The sequence below is a fragment of the Cebus imitator genome, unplaced genomic scaffold, assembly GCF_001604975.1.
Source record: "Cebus imitator isolate Cc_AM_T3 unplaced genomic scaffold, Cebus_imitator-1.0 Scaffold205, whole genome shotgun sequence".
NCBI lineage: Eukaryota > Metazoa > Chordata > Mammalia > Primates > Cebidae > Cebus > Cebus imitator.
In genome coordinates, this window is record NW_016107520.1 from 1,338,766 (window position 1) to 1,357,277 (window position 18,512).

The following is an 18,512-nucleotide window of genomic DNA, read 5'->3' on the forward strand; positions in this document are numbered from 1 at the left end:
AGGAAGGGATCCTTACTTTCAACTGGAGCAAGCAGGGTGAACTTTATGGAAAGACTGAAAGCTAAGCTGGACCTTGAAGGAGGTAAAGAATTCTGATGGAGCTGGGGAAGAGGGAAACATACTAAGGATGCAGTGCTGAGGGCATCAGGACGTTGAGAGAGGGCCAGGGTTTCTGCCAGGGAAGCAGCAGGCAATAAAGCTGGTAGAGGGGCTTGTGAAGGCTGCTAAGGGTGTTATTTATTGTGCCAAGAATGTGGACTCTGTTCTCTAGGCAATGCAACGAATGTACCAGATAAAGACACAGTACCTTCGAGGAAGACAGACATATTAACAGCGCATTCCATTGCGATGCAGTAACTGTAATAAGGTGGAAACGTACCTACACCTCTGCAGTCTTTCTCTGCAGGAGAAAGCCAGGGAAGGCTTCCTGGAAGAGGGGTTATCTGAACTAGTAAATGTATGAACTAAAGTGTTAACACTGGGGGGCTGTGGCACCAGAAAAAAAAGAACAATTCTAGAAAAACTGTAAAGCGGTAGTTCTCAACTGTGGGTGCACAATTGAATCATCTAGAGAACTACAAAGAAATGTTAATTCCCAAACCCCATTTCAAATCAATTAATTAAAGACCTCTGGGGTAGGGGGCAGGGATTGGAGGCTGGGCACTACCTCTATGCAGTGCCTGGAAAGGCCGCCATGAAGTGTGTTTGAGTGTCGAGAGGAGACAGTCCGCCTCAAGTTTTGGTCAGCCAGAAAAGCTGTGCTCCCAGCATGGGTGCAGCATGTGGAATTTGCTGCCCCATGGAATCCAGGGTGCCACACACTGGGGCTGAGTTTCTCAGAAAAGACGGGGCAGTTGTATAACCAATGATAATATTTAGAATTATGCAGCTGTGATAAGGTAATTGAATTCCATGCTGCAGGGCAGAAACCTATCCCTTCCAGTAATGAGGAAGGAATTCTCACTGGCTCCCATGTTGTTACTGGATTATTTTTATGGTTTCTTTAATTTACCTTAAAAGGAAAGTGGTTGCTGCAGGGATCACAGACAAATGAGACTTGTGGAATCTGGAGCCTTAGTTCCATTCCTCTAACTTGAAGCTCTGTCTTCTTGGTCTAGAATTTTCATTTATACAATGGGAACTGCCAGAGGACAGCTCTTGCTGCTATTCTTACCGCCAACAGCTATCACTAATTGAGCACATACTATGTGCCAGGCATAAATGCTCACAACAGCCTTGTGACACAGGTATCCTGTCACTTACATTTTACAGAGAATGAAAGGGAAGCCTAAAGAAACTCCTCCTTGCCTGAGATACAGTTTTTTTTCAATACGATGTGGGAGTTCGTGTTGGGGGGGGCAGGTGGTGAAATCTACAACTCTTTTTCTTAATCACAAATGCTCAGAGTATTCAAACAGCCTCAGCTATACACCAGAGCCGTGGCAATGCATAGTTTAAGATATTACATATCTCTTAAGTGATTCTGACTCATTTTGGAAGCCCTTGAAAACTCTTCAGATGCTCAAGATTTAAGAATTGTCCAGCTCTCTTGTGCTAAATGAAATGACAAAACTTTAGTTCACCCTTACTGTAACTGAAGTATGGTCCTCTGAAGCCAAAGGACCATACTTTGAGGTAAAACATTCATTATTTTTACTCTTGTTATTTTCTCAAATAAGAAAGCCCTTTGCGGGTGATTCCAGCTTGTTGCCTTCAACAGTCATTGAGTTCCACATTCGAGTGAAGTCACTGGTCTATAGATTTGAAAGGAAGCTGCCCAAATAATATGTGACACATCGTGGAGCTTGTCACGTGGACAGGAGAGCACCAGGCAGGCAGGTGTAGTGTTTTGTGTTTCTGGTTTTTGAATTTGTTTTATTTTGGATACAAAAAAAAGTATTATTAGAGTTTTCCAAGGACAAATAGGTTCCAAAGATCTCCTGTCCTTGGAAATGCTCAGGAAGAAGCTGGATGGTCACTTGGAAGGGGCGCTGCAGGAATGGTTGGACCAGATGAGTGCTTCCCAAAGCGGGGTAGGTATGGTGTTCCGGAGGTGTGGAAACTCTTCCTTAATTAATATTAAATCACAGTAGAAAGTCATTATTTCCCATTCTCCTTTGATTCTTTGGATTACAGGAAAGACAGTCTTATTTTGGCGCTAATGTGTATTTAATACCTTGTTAACATTTGCTAATTTCCTCTCTTATTTATTTATTTATTTATTTTTTTGAGACAGAGCCTAGCTCTTTTGCACAGACTGGAGTGCAGTGGCATGATCTTGGCTCACTGCAACTTCAGCCTCCTAGGTTCAAGTGACTCTCGTGTCTCAACCTCCCAAGTAGCTGGGATTACAGGCGCCAGGCTAATTTTTATATTTTTAGTAGAGATGGGGTTTCATTATGTTGGCCAGGCTGTTCTCAAACGCCTGACCTCAAGTGATCCACCAGCCTTAGCCTCCCAAAGTGCTGGGATTACAGGCGTGAGCCACCACACCCTGCCATTTAAAAACACTACAAGAGTCAGGGAGTGGGGTCTTAGGCTCTCAGAGCCTTTGCTAGGCAATTGCATCAATTTAGAATTTCATAACATTGTTACTTATCTCCTTCACATGACAAGCAATAGGAGGTTTCCATTTTGGGTAATGATTGTAGGCTTTGGAAGAAGAGTATGTTTATTTAAAGAAAATATTAAGTAAATGAGACCAAAGTGGTACCTATGATGGAAAATTCTGGACTAGTTGACTTTAGGATGGAGATGCCTTGACATGAAAATCAGATTTGAAATCATATTCTTAAAAATCAGTTTGTCTCCTCGTTGGGAGTACAGAGAATGAGTCTTATCTCCTTTTAGTGAAGGAACTGGAATGGGAATTTGCTGACATGTATTGTGTGAATTAAGGGATGAGGGAAAACTCTCTCCTCAGCACCCAATACACATCATCTTGGGGATTGTATCCTTGTATTAAGGTATCCCCAGTGTCTGACATAGTAAGAGTGCCATAAACAACTGTTAAGGAATGAATGACTGTTAAGTGACAAATTTCATCCATTTTATAATCCTGCCTCCAGGGTGTCCTACCGTAGGTCCCAGACACTGTTGCTTTTACTGCTGCATTGATACTCCTCTCTCACCTCTTTTACTTACGTTATGCCCAACTCCACAGAGCTTGCGTGTCAAAAGTTGTGCTCCCCACTTCCAGAAAACTGGGGTGACACCAAAGATTTCTTCTGAGGTAAGTGATTGAGGGGGAATGCACACTTAGAATGAGAAAAGAAGAAATCACTAGTTTTCTGAAAAGATTCAGAACTGAGGAGGTAAAAGTTATGTCTATACAGCACAACCAGATGTGACATTTAATTATTATCCAGTGAATTTAATCGGGCTAAGTCAGCCAAACCAACTCATATTTCTGGCATGAAATCTCTAGTTTGGCTGCCTATCCTGCCAAATCAATAGAAACTGGCACCAAACTCCTATTTTATTGTGTGGTGTGTTGGCATAGACATAGTCTTCTTGTTCAAAAAATAGGTACTTGAGAAAAAATCTGGCCATTAGGCGTTCTCCCAGCTTCTTTCTGGCAGCCTCTGGAATGCTAATACACACCAGGGATGTTTGGAAAGATTGAAGTTTCAAATTCAGGAAAAAGGGAACATGGCTTACAAGGGCGATGGAGCCACAGCTCATAAAAAACGGATGTTTCAAGTGAAAAAATACAACCTAGATGTCTCCGAATTTAAATGTGGCTTTACTACAATTAATCATACAGCATGTTTTCTAGAATCTTCCACAATAAAATGCTCAGTCCGTGAAATACAATAATAATTTTATGTATTTCAGTTTTTGTCTAAACAGACCCTGGGACAATTAAACTGAGGAGCAACAAGTCTATAAAGTATTTCCCCGCTAGGAAATATTTAGTATGGGAGTGTGTCCTCTGAGCTCTTACTCTAGTGTTCCTTCTGGTGCAGGATGGCTACTACACAATGCAGTTATTCCCAGAAGATGGAGAGAAAAGGTTTTCCAATAGCAATTTGTTTCGTAAACATGCTGTTCAGTAGCTAATTCCACATTATCAGGTAAGTTTTGGCACAGGACTGCCAATGGGTGGATAAGTCAACATATGAAACCCAGAGATAGCTTGATGGGCACACAAGGTTAGCAGGACATGTCTCATAAAGAATAGCACTGACATTCAAACCTGAGTTCTAATACTGGTAGTCTGAGGGTTGGAATGGGCCTACAGATGTACCGTGCTTGCTTTGCAGTGTTTTGTTTTGTGAATCGTATCCAAAAATCTCCAGGTTCTTAAAAAGTTTGAGATTTCTGGACACTCTTGAAAACTGGGAAGATCTGGCCCTTGTCTCAAGTCTCTTTGCCTTCCTTTCGCCACATTATTCTGTAGTTGGGTCCCTCTCTGCCTATCATCATACTTGTCCCTCTTATTTCTCTTGTTGAAGAGAAATATTTCTCTGTATCCATGACTCTATCAAAATAAGAAAACAAAAAGTAGCCTGGAAGGGCAGCTTCATGACATATGTCACCCACTGGGCCACTGGAGGCATTTGAGGTTGCCTTTCCACTCTAAAATAATGGAGCCTGACTCTGTTTCTTCCCTAGGCAACACATTCTCCAGTAACATTTCCCAGTATTCGCAGGGATCCTCCAGGGGTCTGTGTCATTTGTAAAAGTTCCTCCCTTCCCATTACAACTGGGTCAACCCCCTCATTTGGGTTAGAACTGTTGTATTCAAAACCATAAAGGATGTTCTTATTAAATCAATCATTCATTCCATTTGATCATAAATATCTAAATTACTGTGTCATTTGGAAATTACTCATTTCAGACTAATACCTTAAAAAGATCTTTGGCAAACTAAATTATGCCCCTCAGGCTCTTTGTCTTAACACAATCCTGGATAAAAGCTAAAACTCTCTTAATGGTCCAATTTGGCAACACTCCCAACTTGCAATTAGGTTACATTTTTAAAAGTTCATTTTATATTAGTTGTTTGCAGCTTATAATTCCCTTCTCTTTGACAATATTATAAATGTCGACAATTTTTCCAAATTTTGACCAAAAATTTCTCTTTAGCTATACAAAGGGATTGCATCAATCATAGGTTTTTTTTTTTTTTTCCTGCAAAATTACACAACCAAAGCTCTTATTTCCTCAATAAAGTTGTTTGTTATTAGGTATTTAAAAAACATCAGGAAATTCCACTTCAAGGTGGTGGTCAACTGGGACTGCTAGTAAGGGGAAGTAACACTTCTCTAATTATATCACACAAGGGCTTTTCTCTTTTAAAGAGTAACACAGTGGGTTTTCAGCACAGTTAAGAGAAAGCAGAAACCTCTAAACATTGGTTCCACCCTTGAAGAGAATGTATAAAGGATCCAGAACCCCTCAGTTTGTGTACAGGAAGACTTTAGGCACTCAATCCAGATGCCCGGCCAGCAGGGATGGTGAGGAGAGGCTCTACCACAGAAAATGTCAGATGTGGCTTCACCAGTGGGTTTTGCCTTACAAGTGCTTTCTGTGAAGAGTTTGTTTTCCAGAAAAATGTCAGCATATGGATAATAAAATAAGCATGTGCCCTCATGTCTGCATGAATATAGCTTTGGTGGTAAGAATTGTAGCTGTTGTGATTACCCCTGGTAAGCAATGGACCATCCCAGCTTCACAGACAAGTATACCAAATCAACTCCAGGACTGTTTTATGGGCAATTCATTCTTCAATGAAAGCACGTGTACATGCAATCACTTGTTTAAAGCTCTGGACAAGTGGTAACCAGCAGAGACCTTCAAGGCATTGAGGAAAAATCTGACATAGTTCCTGTCTAAGTAATAGCCAGCCCTCCAAGGCATGTAATAGTTAGAATGTTGCTCCATGACTTTTGAGTTTTACTATGAAGTTCTCATTACACAGAGATCTTGAAAGCAGAGTATAAATATCCTTGAGAACTCCCTGGGACGAGGAAGGATTCTCAGTGGCAGCTCACATAGAGGCAGAGTGGTATGCCCAACAGGGGAACAGTGAGCCAAGAGTGGAAAAGAGAATAGGGTCAGTAATACCTGAGTTCTGGGCTTTATCTACAAACCCAGAAATCATCCCGCTGGGGCAGTGTCTATGGAAATTCCTTCTCCAAGTCAGAGATGTGCTGTGGGGAAAGAGAAGAGTGGGCAGGAAGGAATGTACAGTAACATTTTTCTGCAACTTCTTGGCTCCATCTGTTTTCACCAGTCGCATAGACAAATGACTCTTTCACCTTTTCCCATGCAGGAATAAATGATTATCTCACTGTCATAGAAAATAGAATCCTATCCTGCAAAGCTTCCACTTGGCAAAAATCCAAGTGTCCACTGATAAAATATTCAGATGGGGAAATCTCCCGCCCCCTCCCCCTTCTCCCACCAGCATAAAAGGTATTGGGGGTGGGAGGCAACTGGAGAAGGAAATGAAATCATGCGGGTACACCAGGAAAAGATAAGTGTTGGTGGCAGCAGAGTTGGTGAGTGTTGTGGGCATTACCTCTTGATGAGGCTTCCAAGAAGGCTCCCGCTCAAGTCCTGGTGGTTCTGAGAACAAGCATTCTTGCATCAATAGCTAATAGGCTGTCCAACCAGATGTTATCTGGGTGGGATAAGAGGGTGAGAAAACAGACCTGTTGTACGCTGTTGTCAACTACATCACTGTGGTCAGAGAAGGCTGGTGGTGTGGTGTTTAGCAGGGCACCTCGTTCACAGTGAGGCGGACCAGATTACGTGGCTGTTCAAATTCGTTTCCTCTTGTGATTGGTAAAATACGAGAGTTATAATCATTCATGCATTACTAAAGCCTCCTTTCCATCATTTTGAAGGGACTTTTTTTTTTTTTTTTCTAGAACAGAGCATGCATCCAGCAGAAACCTAAAGCATTGGCTTTTCTAAGCAATCTTTTGCAATAAGCACACTTAAAAACAAACCAACCAACAACTGCTTATGGTACCTGTGACAAGACTGGAGATGATAAGTGGTAAGACCAGCATCTGTAACATCCTCATCAGAAGTTCCCCAGGAAAGGAGAAGTACTTGACTTCCCTGTAGCTCATTCTGTAAGGTCGGAGAGCAAATCCAAGGATTGTACCTGACGGAAAAAAAAAAAAAAAAAAAAAAAGACGACTTGAGTCTTTTTTGAAACAGAAGCAATAGTCCTAGCAAAATGAGTGTGTATTTGGCTGGTGGTTGCATTGATTTAAGCAGCAAATATCTGCGCTGCTTTAGGAGCAAAGAGCTGTATCTGTCTTTGCAGTCCGTATCTGTGAGGGTCTGGCTGAATTCATGGCTTCAGGCAGAACTTATAGAAAAAAACTGCTTCTGGTTTGAACAAATAATAAAATTCCTTGATCTAACTTGAATGCAGTGGAACTCATTCTGACATGGCTCAATACAGAGTTACAAAGATTGGGTCATAATTAGGAAACAAATAAGCATTCACGAACAGGTGATATAGAAAAAAGGCTTTATTTTAATTAAGTTCCTTTATAACAACAGATGTTGGAATTGCTAGCATAATCATTTTTAAAGGATAGTGTGATTTTATTTTTTTCCAATTAGAAAAACCCCTCCTGCTCACGTTGTTAATCCACTTTCATCATCTCCCTGTCTTCACACCACATTTTCTCCCTCTGTCTACATGGTCTTGACATTGCCTTGGTAACTGTATTGTACAGACTTGTTAGTTGCTGGCAAGAGAAGACTCCAAAATGAGCAGAGATTTTTCTCCCCCAAAATTTCCCTGAAAACATGGGCGAATACAGGGGAAAGAGAAAGCAATTTTCCCCTTAATTTTCCCTCTACAACTGGAACTTTAAAATCTTCTTAGAATGAGAAAGTTACATGTAAATCAAATTATGCATGATAATGATTGAAATGTTCATAAATTAATAACGGTATTGGTGTTAATAAAAGTGTAAATTTACTCCCTCTCCCCTTTCCCTAATTTACTTTCCTTGCCAAAGAAAATTTACTTATGCCAGTATTGTCAATGTTGTTAAAGTTTTTGCCTTGCTCTTATTACTGAAACATGTGATTCCAGTTTTTAAAAAGGTTCATTTATGTTATAGAGAAAATAGCATGCCCAGCACTGAGTTAACTAGGAGCTAAAGGCTGGGGGTAGTGGGGTGGTGGGGGAGGCAGGAATAGTACTGAGTTGGCACAGCTGTTCCAGAGGAGGCAAGAAGTCTTTTATGGAAACTGAACTATCTTAACTTTTTATGAAATGGGACACAAAGTTCATCTGAATTGTCACTGCAACTCCCATTTCAATTCTTGGGTCTCAGAAACCATGAAGAATCTATTTTTTTTGTCTATGTACTGTGATACTCTATTAGGAATCTGAATCTATGTGGCTAAAAAAACCCCAGCTGACCCAGTTCTCAGGGTCTTCTGGAAAATATTTATTGCTTTTTTCCAATGTAACAGTAATATGGTTAAGAGAGAAAGTTGATTTGGAAAATGCAGAAATATGGGGCAAAAGCCTGCCCATATTGGTTCTATCACTGAAATAAATAGCAAATAACAAATGCTTACTGAGCTTTTGCTATATGCCAGGCGTTACCTAGGTTAGCAAATTTAATCCTTGCAACAACTCCAGGAGGTGGGTACGATTTTACCACCAACTTACTGAGGGAGAAACCTAATCACAGTAAACTTAAAACTTGTTCAAAGTCAAATATACTCAAGTAGCAGAGCTAGGATTTAAACATCGGCAGTTTGGGCTCAAATCCCAGGTTCTTAACCCTTTTATGTGTTTCCTCTTCTCCTGTAAAGCAAAGGCAACCACTTAGTGCATCAGTTGAGTTTCTTTCCAGAATGTCCCAATACATAGTTAAACACATGGAAATCACACAGAGTATGCTTTTCCATATACAGTCACCATAAACATCACTTTTAGGTCTCCTGATACCAGATTCATTCACTGTATCATCAGGCTTTACTTAGTCCTCGCTCTGTTACTGAACACTTAGGTTGCTCGGCAGTTTTCACTTTTATGAAGAACATCATGATGAATATATGAAGGCTATTTTACATCTGGGAATTTTTTTTTAGTGTAGTTTTAGAGAAAGGGAACCAATACCTCAAAGGATACGACCACCTTAGTCCATGTCACCAAATTGCTTTCTGCACAGGTTGGCCGGGTAGCTTAATGCTCCGCTCCACTAGCGAATGAGGCTTTATTTCTGCACCCCCAGAAGCAGAGTATTATCATAAAAAGATGTTAAAACAAGCAAAATTTGCTAATGTGATGAGTAAATCGTATATATTTTGTTTTCTTTTGTATTTACTTAACATCTAATGATGTTGATTATTTTTCCTAATTGTATTTTCTCCAAGCTTCTATTAGATCCTAACCGTTTAAGAGTCTATGTACGTGTGTGTGTGAGCGTGTGTGTGTAAATATTGGGTAGAGTATTTTATATAACGAAGATAATTACCCTTTGCCTATGTATAAAATACTTGCTATAACTATTTTTCTGGCTTGTTTGCCTTATATTATTACATTAAACATGTACAGGTTTTTGAATTTTTATAACATTATGTCTGTGCACCTTTTTTATTAGGTAATTTCTTCATGAGTTTATACATTTTAATTTCCCTACCCCCTCTCAAGTTTAATAGAACTTAAGTTCATTTTTCTTTCTTTTTTTGCTTGTTTTCTTTTAAAATATTTAACTTTCAGTCTTCCTGGAACTCAATCTGGGGTAAGGCATTTAATTCTGATTTACAATGTGAGTTATTTAACATGTCAGCATCTATAACATACAGGAATTAATAAAGAATTTGGTTATATCTGTCTTTTTCCTGCTTGCTCACATAGAAGCCAAGTCACAAAAAAGATAAGTGCTTTATCATACATAAATAAACATTTTGCTTTACTTCCAAATTAATTTTTTGTTGTGGTTGTTGTTAAGATAGAGTCTCACTCTGTTGCCTAGGCTGGAGTGCAGTAGCACAATCTTAGCTTACCTCAACCTTCACCTCCTAGGTTCAAGCGATTCTCCTGCCTCAGCCTCCTGAAGTAGCTGGAGCTACAGTCATGTGTCACTACACCTGGTTAATTTTCATATTTTTAGTAGAGGTGGGGTTTCACCATATTAGTCAGGCTGGTCTTGAATTCCTGATCCATCTGCCTCAGCCTCCAAAAGTGCTGGGATTACAGGCATGAGCCACCTTGCCCAGCCCAATCAAATTAATTTTACTGGAATTGATTAGTGTTTTCTGATCTTCATTTAAATGCATTTATTGACATTCAATTATAACAAAACATATGCATAGTAAACAAGGGGCTCATTTTGGTCATCTGGAATTTGAACATGTCAAGCTGTTAGAGGCATTTTAGATATTCTTCAAACAACAGTTGAAGACCAGGCTTGGTTTTACAAATTCATATTCAAGTTGGCTGTTTGTCATTAGAATTGTACTTGCTTACATACAGTAATATTTCCAAGGGTAGACAGGATCCTGTCTGGTCCAAAAAACTTATCTTATTTATAATATATAAATAATTGGTAGAATAGCTGTTCTGCTAATGACATACGTTCTAGGAGCAAGAGTCAAACGAGTGCTGATGAAGGAAGCAATAATTCTAAATATTAGGTGCACTTGAGCTCATCTCCTGGAGTCTTACCCGTGCCTACACTATCTCTACTCCCATTGGTACAATGATGCTGGCTGTGTATACGGCCTCTTCCTCTCCTTGGGTGTTCCACTACCTTCTCTCCTCTTACCCCATCAAGTCCTGCACTTACTCAGTGTTAGGAGGGAAAATAAGCCAGCACCACGAATGAATTCTGAGCAATGTGTGAATGACAAAGTCCGTTACCTGCCAAAGAGATGTCTAACAGAACAAGGCAAGATAGTCAGGGAAGCAAAGTCTCAAGAGGTGATGCTATTTTGTGTGTTTCTCTCCTTATAGTCAAAAAGCTGGTCTTGCTGGGAAGCACAGCCCCGAATTAGCTGCTCTAGGATGTGTCTCTATTTCTTTACATTCCTCAATACAACACCTACGTTGTCTAAAAGCTCTTCTCTATAGTAGGAGGACATCATTTCTCTACTGTAGGACATCTCTTCTCTATAGAGAGGAGACATCATTTATTTATAAGGGATAGTTTTAGGTCAAAGGTTTTGAAGAGAAGTGTTGTTTAGAGTGATAGTAGATTCAGACACAGTTTGAATCGTTTTTGTCTCTGACTATGCTTTGGTTGGTTTACTCTCTCTGGGTTTACCAGGCAACCTATTTCTACTCTTGAAAAAGATGAGATTACATTGAGAAAGAGAAATGTGTATTGAGCTCTTACTATGTGTTAATGGTGGTGTTTAACCCTTATCATAACTTTAAGAGGTAGATATTATTGTATCTATTTTATTTTATTTTATTTTTTGAGATAGAGTCTTACTCTTATCACCCAAGCTGGAGTACAGTGGCAAGATCTTGGCTCACTGAAACCTCCACCTCCTGGTTTAAGCAATTCTCGTGCTTCAGCCTCCTGAGTAGCTGTAATTACAGGCAGGAGCCACCAGGCCCAGCTAATTTTTGTATTTTTAGTAGAGATAGGGTTTCGCCATGTTGGCCAGGCTGGTCTCAAACTCCTGACCTCATGTGATCCACCCGCCTCGGCCTCCCAAAGTGCTGGGATTACAGGTGTGAGCCACTGTGCCAGGCCTTGTATCTATTTTAAAGATTAATAAACTGATGCTCAGAAGTCAGTTAACTTTCTCAAGCTTATAGATCTCATAAGTGGTTGACTTGGGGTTCTAAACAAAGCCCAGTGCTCTTTCCACTACTCTTTTAGTGCCTCTCAAACACAAACACGTCCTTGTAGCCTGGGCCTGAGTATAGTTCTCAAACGAGTCTGGCTCCTGGGTCTTTAGCATCTTGAACTCCTACACGGTACATGACCTGGAGGAAAAGCCTTGGATCTCCTAGACATGTCCTGCAAGCACCCAGCACAACTTGGAACCCTGTACAGGTCTTCTTACTTGTTGAGGATCTCAAAAGTGGTGGAGCCACTTTCAAAAACACCTATACCAAATCTCTTTTTATGATTTAAATAAACTCACATAAACTTTATTAATTGAAATAGTCTGCCATTCCCCTCCATTGCACACATTTTCAGTCACTAGAAACCATCGGTAATAATGTGATAAGGACATTTAATGAAGAATTTGATGAAGACCCGGGTCAATATTTGTGTCCTTAACAGCAACATCTCCTAGACATTGACCACGTGGCAGATACCAAGTCCTCACAAGCACATTACCTCAAACATTGCATTGAGGCCAGGACTATTATTATTATCCATACCTCACAGATGAGGAATCAGAGTCATTGAAAGGGCATGTAAATTGCCAAAACCACACAGCTGGCAGGCTGGTGCCACAGTAGGCTTAAAGAGGGGTCACGTGCTCACCCAAGTCTATGGAGTGGCTGAGGTGGGCCTGACACCCACACTGTCCAACTCCAGGGTCCAGACTCACCCACTCTACTATCCTCACAGCCTGTCAGCAGCCATCGTACCGACTGAAGGAGCCTAAGTGGGTACACAATATTTTGCCTACTTTTTCATCTGTTTTGAATGAGATTAACTAAATCTAGAGCTTAAGTTGGGGAAAAGTTTTGTTGATTTTACTTAAGAAAGTCAACAGTTAGCTTTTCTCAACTCATTGCTGAATAAATAAACAAACATCATTTTTCGTCAGCTTTCTGCTCCTACAAGCCACGTTAGAGGTGAAGCCAGAGGTAGGGTCAGCCAGCTATCAGCATCAAATCAAGAGAAATGCTGTGAATACGAAGGCTGCTTTTCTTGGTAAGCAGTTCTGGTTCCTGATTACATTCCAGCCCAGCAATGAAAAAGCCTTCCTGGAAACACAGTCTGATGCACAGACTTCTCAAGAGCCCTCTTCACTCTGACCTTCCAACCAAGGAGAGGTAGCGCCACCAGTCTTTCTCTGAGGTAAAGCAGCTCACCCTTTGCAAAACTGAGCTCCATTAGCGGTCACTTATTGAAACATATTGATTAATGGTCCCACAGCCAACAAAAAGCTTTATGGCCACCAGATCCTCAGTGCAAAAGAACAAGTCCTTTATTATAGATTACTCTGCAAAAAAATAGCAATGAAAATAAAAATAGCTTCCTAGCAGGATTTGTTAGAGCTCAAACAAATTTTGCAAAGTTTGCATCTAGGTGATGTTATACAATATATGGATGTCATGAGTAATATTCAGATCGTGCACCCCTGGTTAACAATATGAATTAAGATTTCTGTTTTACTCCAGTGTTAGTGTCTTAACAAGATTTCTAGAATCTAGAAAATATCTTGACTAGAATATTTAAGGTGATCAGAATTAACGGTGCTGGATAAATGCTATAAACAAAGTCGCATTTTTGCTTAAATACTTTCTTTTTGCTAATGTAGAAAGTTCAGGAAAGGAGTCCTTAAAGGGTTCCTTGTTTTCCCTGGGGAGTCTATAACAACAAATACTTCTTTGGAAGATTAAATATCATCTCACTTTCTAAACTAAGACACAATGTGCACGCTGGAGCCTTAGAAAGAACACATCACAGGTTTGCTTTTTAAGGCCAAACACACAATAAGTTAAAAGCTAAAGACCTACTTTAAGAATTTGGCCCCCTTTTAATCTGGTAAAACTAATGAAAACATTAAGATGCCAGAAAATATTTAAGAGTGAAAGAATGAGGCATAATTTGAAGTAAAATTTAGACCAAATCACACTACTTAATTTTTGGGAGTTTGAAATAGTTAAATTTTACTAACATACCTCCTCTAACTGCAAACTTTGTCATGAGCAACTTGGCAGCCTTCTAAGAGTTATTACTGTGCAAAATCATCCAAAAAAAGAGGTAGTGCTCCAAAGGAGCTCAGATGTCAAAAGGAAATCTCAAAGCAATGGAGGCAATGATCTTGACAGAAAGACCTCGCATTCTGAGGCCAACCACGAGAAAACTACCGAGTGCCTGACCAAGATGAGCCAGCCAGCTCTTTGAGCATTAGCGCTGCAGGAAGGCCAGAAGACATTCGTACCCATTGCCCAGAGAAACCTCAGCCTGCAGATCTTTAGCCAGAAAGGAGACCATGATGTCTGCTTTAATGGCTCAAGGAAAATCACAGCATCAAATATTTTTGTTGACAGTACACCACTCACTGGTTTTACGTGACAAAAATGCTGCTATTTCAGTTAGAATCTTTCCATTTAAGTAGCAACACAAAAACCAAACTAGCACCAATTTGTCTCAAGGCTACAAGAATTTGATGTACAATTGTCATATAATCACAGGAGTATCCTCCCATCACCGCTGCTACATTCTGTTGGTTAGAAGTCATAGGTCCCACCCACACTTGACAAGTGAGCTATACGTGGCAGTTAGGGGTCAATCTAACATGCAAAGGTCTCTGGGCCTCTTCACCAGGCTGCTTCTATCTTCATAGAGAAGATGCTCTACAAACATTTAAAGAGCAGATGATGTCAGGATTCTAGTCCTAACCCTGCGTTTACTCCCCATGTGATCGTGGATAAATAAGTCTATTGCCTTCTGTGCTTCAATATTTTTTTTCTAATTTGTAAATGAAGAAGTTTCCAAGATTAAAAAGTCACCCTCCTTATTGGCTGGACTACTGCAGTCGTCTTCTAACTGGTTTCTCTGCCTCCACTTCACCTCTCTCCAGCCTATTCCCAAAAGAACACTGAGACTTAGGTCAGGATCTCACTCCCCTACTCATTCCGCTGGCTTCTCCTCTCATGTAGAGTCAAAGCCCAAGGTCATGCAATCAATGGCTGCTCCTGGCCAGCCTCCCTAGATCCACCTTGCCTCAGAATCCATCTCCTACTCCACTCCCTCTCACCTGTTTCCACACTTGCCTTCTTGTCATTTCTCCATCACCTTAGACACAATCCCCCTTTCTGGTCCTTGCACTGGCTCTTCCTTCTGCCTAAAACACCGTTCCCACATATCGACAAAATTTACCTCCTTTAATACTTAGCTCAGCCAGGTGCAGTGACTCAATCCTGTAACCTCAGCACTTTGGGAGGCCAGAGAGGGTAGATCACCTGAGGTAAAACATTGGAGATCAGCCTGGCCAACATGGCGAAACCCTGTCTCTACTAAAAATACAAAAACTAAGCAGATGTGGCATACACCTGTGGTGCCAGCTATTCAGGAGGCTGAGGCAGGAGAATCACTTGAACCTGGAAGGCAGAGGTTGCAGTGGGCTAAGATAGTGCCACTGCACTCCAGCCTGGGTGACAGAGTGAGACCTTGTCTTAAAAGAAAAGAAAAAGACTTAGCTCAAATGTCACCTTCCGAATGAGGTCTCCCTGAACTTTCTTCTCCCTTGCTGGCTTTGTTTTGATAGTTCCTATCATCTTCCAAATACAGTATAATTTTCTAGTTTATTATGCTTATTGTTTATTACTGTCTCTGCCTGCTAAATGTTAAGCTCTACAAGATTAAGATTTTTGGGGGGATTTTTGGTCAATTTTGTTCACTGACCTATATCCATCCCTTCAAACAGTTCCAGACACACAGTAGGTGCTTAATATGTTGTTGAACAAATGAATTAACTTTCAGGTGAGCAAGATCCACAGTGCCTGGCCCCCAGATGGTGTTGAGCACACTTCCTGAATGCAGGAATCTTTGTCCTATGCTCCCTAATAAATCTGATTTTCTATTGCACTTCCTGAGCATAGTAGCCTGCCCCAAGGAACATCCCCTCTGTACAAAACCATGTGATTTTGCTCTCATGGTCTGTGGGACTAGACCTTGACTGAATTATGACTTTTCATAGGCTTAGCTTTCTAACTTCACAAATGAGGAGTGATAGCTCTGGATCCCAAATTTGCTCTGAAGGTGGGTTTTTTTTAGTAGAAGGGAGAGTAAGTGTGATACTGTAGAAAAACCACTCTGGGCCCGATTTTCTGTCAGTAACTTAGGGTAGGAGATGCTTTATGTGAATGATTTAATCTTCACATCAAACTGGTAGGATTTAATATCAGTATCTCCTTAATGAAAAGATTGAGGCCTAGAAAGAATAACCCACTTGCCCAAGGTTGCGTTGCAGTAGGTGACATGAGAGGATGGGTTGCAAGCTTAGGCCTTCCTGTTTCCAGATCTTCAAATCACATAATCTCTCTAGGCATTTTTTTTCTTTTTAAAAAGAAATCTGCAAAATGAGATCAATTGGAACGCATGGTATCTAAGATCCTCTTAAACTTTAAGTTCTGAGTTTAGAAGAACCATGTATATCAAAAGCATTATAAATCTTAGCTGCTTTATAATCTTGTTTCTGCTAATGAATTCTAAACTCCTTGATAATACACGAGAGCATTTAAGGAGTCATAAAATACTTTGGCAGTTTAGCCATTACAATTATTATGGCAGTTATGCAATAATTATTTGAGGAATCAAATACAAATTTCTATTTTAGGAATTGGCCCAATTTGGAGAAATCATAAGACTGTCTCATGCCAGCTTGTTGAAGCTGGTGAACATAAATTTCCATTCACTTATTTTCATTATTTGTAGAGATAGAGTCTTACTCTGTTGCTCAGGCTGATCTTGAACTCCTGGTCTCAAGTGATCCTCCTACCTCAGCCTTCTGAGTAGCAAGGACTACAGGTGCATGCCACCACATCTGGCTAATTTAAAAAAATTTTTTAGAGACAGGGTCTTGCTATGTTGCCCAGGCTGGTCTCAAACTCCCAGCCTCAAGTGATCCTCCTGCGTTAACGCCCTGCGTTGCCGGTATTACAAGAGTGAGCCACTGCACCAGGGTGCATTAGCTTATTTTCATGAAGAAGGCAAAGCCATAATGGTGAATCTACCTGGGTAAGAGTTCTGCTGGTCCCTGGACTTTTGTTTCCGTCAAACTTGCAGGCATTTCCTGATGAGAAGCTATTCAGTGTTGGAGGCAACCTAGCAACCCTCCCCCACTCCTCTGTTCCCACATCCTTGGGAGATTTGGGCCTTCGCCTAGCTCATTCTTTTGTCCCTTGGTGTTACCTGTTGCTGAAAGTAGGAAATACCTGCCTCAGCCTTGTTTCACCAGGAGTGCCTAGATGAGCCAGCATGGGTGACTGATGACCAAGTAGAGTGGAGACACAGACTTATGTGCACACGGCATGTGACTCTTAGAGACAAATGCATCAGAAGAACCTTGGAGTTCTAAGAAAGGCCTGGTGCTGTCTTCCAAAAACTGCATTGAAAAAGGTTATGCGAAGTGGTAATTTAATTTACCTAATTTAGTAATCCTACAGGTATTCCAAATGTCCAAGCCATTGCTGTTTTTTAAAAATATTCTATTTCAGAAATAGCAATTAAAATCAGGACTTGTTGCCTTCCTTTTGTGGCAAAAAATATTGTTATGAGTGAGTAGAAACTGGGAATGAAATAGATTTAAAATTTCCCAAGATTCCCCTGGTACCTTTTGTGTGTTATATGTTGGTGCACAGCAAGGGCGCTCCCATGCCCATCTATTCCTCTTCTGCTCTTTCAGAGCCTCTGTTCTACTAACTGATATGTCTGTGCAGCATGAACAGTCAAGTTTGCTCCTGTCTCCTGATTTTATGTTCTGCCCTAGAGCCCAGTCAAGACCCATTTGTGCTCAGACTGTAAGCACCAGTATTCTGGGGAATTATTTATGGACAGGTTGCATCCCCTAAGGCTGTACCTAAGAGAGCCAGGGCTAGCCTGGGAACGGGGTGGTCCTAGCTTCTATAGTCTTATTTCTGGTGATCTCTTATTTCTAAGTGCCCTTGACACATAGCTCAATGTTTTACTTTCTAAACTTCTGTTAAATTGGTGGCAGGAGGCAAGGGCTTACATGGAGGAATAAAAACTGAAATCCTAGTCCATCTGTTTTACAGTTTATTGTGAAGATTGTAGATGGTAAGGGATGTGAAAGTGCTTCAAAAGTCGAAGGTAACACACAAATTAAAGCTTTGGGTGTTGCGCCTGGATTAAATTTGGGCTTTGGAAGCAGGGAGATCCTGCATCGATTTGCTTCTATCCTGAAATTGCAGTTTCCAATGCACTGATTTCCTTAGTTTCCTCAGTCTGTCTGCAGAGCCTGCACAAACTGCAAAGTCCACTCATGCTTATATTTGGCGGAAGCAGCACCGAGGCTAACTCTTTTTTAAATACCACAATTTGGAAGAGCAATGACTACAAATTCCATGGGGTACAGATTAGCAACACTTACCAACATTACAAATACGTGTATCTTCAGACCCAACAGTTTCACTTCTGGGTTTGTATCCCACAGATACATGAGTGAAAGATCATTCATCACACCATTTTATTTTTTATTTTTTATTTTTTTTTTTGAGACGGAGTTTCGCTCTTGTTACCCAGGCTGGAATGCAATGGCGCGATCTCGGCTCACCGCAACCTCCGCCTCCTGGGTTCAGGCAATTCTCCTGCCTCAGCCTCCTGAGGAGCTGGGATTACAGGCACGCA

At 40.7% G+C, this 18,512-nt stretch overlaps 1 protein-coding gene across 2 annotated transcripts in view; it reads right to left on the reverse strand.

Moving 5' to 3' along the window:
* Positions 1 to 18,512, reverse strand: part of SLC1A3 (solute carrier family 1 member 3) — an 80,465-nt gene that overhangs the window by 49,246 nt on the left and 12,707 nt on the right. For both annotated transcript variants that reach the window (XM_017548246.2, XM_017548247.2), the window contains exon 3: positions 6,986 to 7,123. In XM_017548246.2, the coding sequence (XP_017403735.1) occupies positions 6,986 to 7,123 (138 nt within the window). The remainder of the gene's footprint in view (positions 1 to 6,985; positions 7,124 to 18,512) is intronic.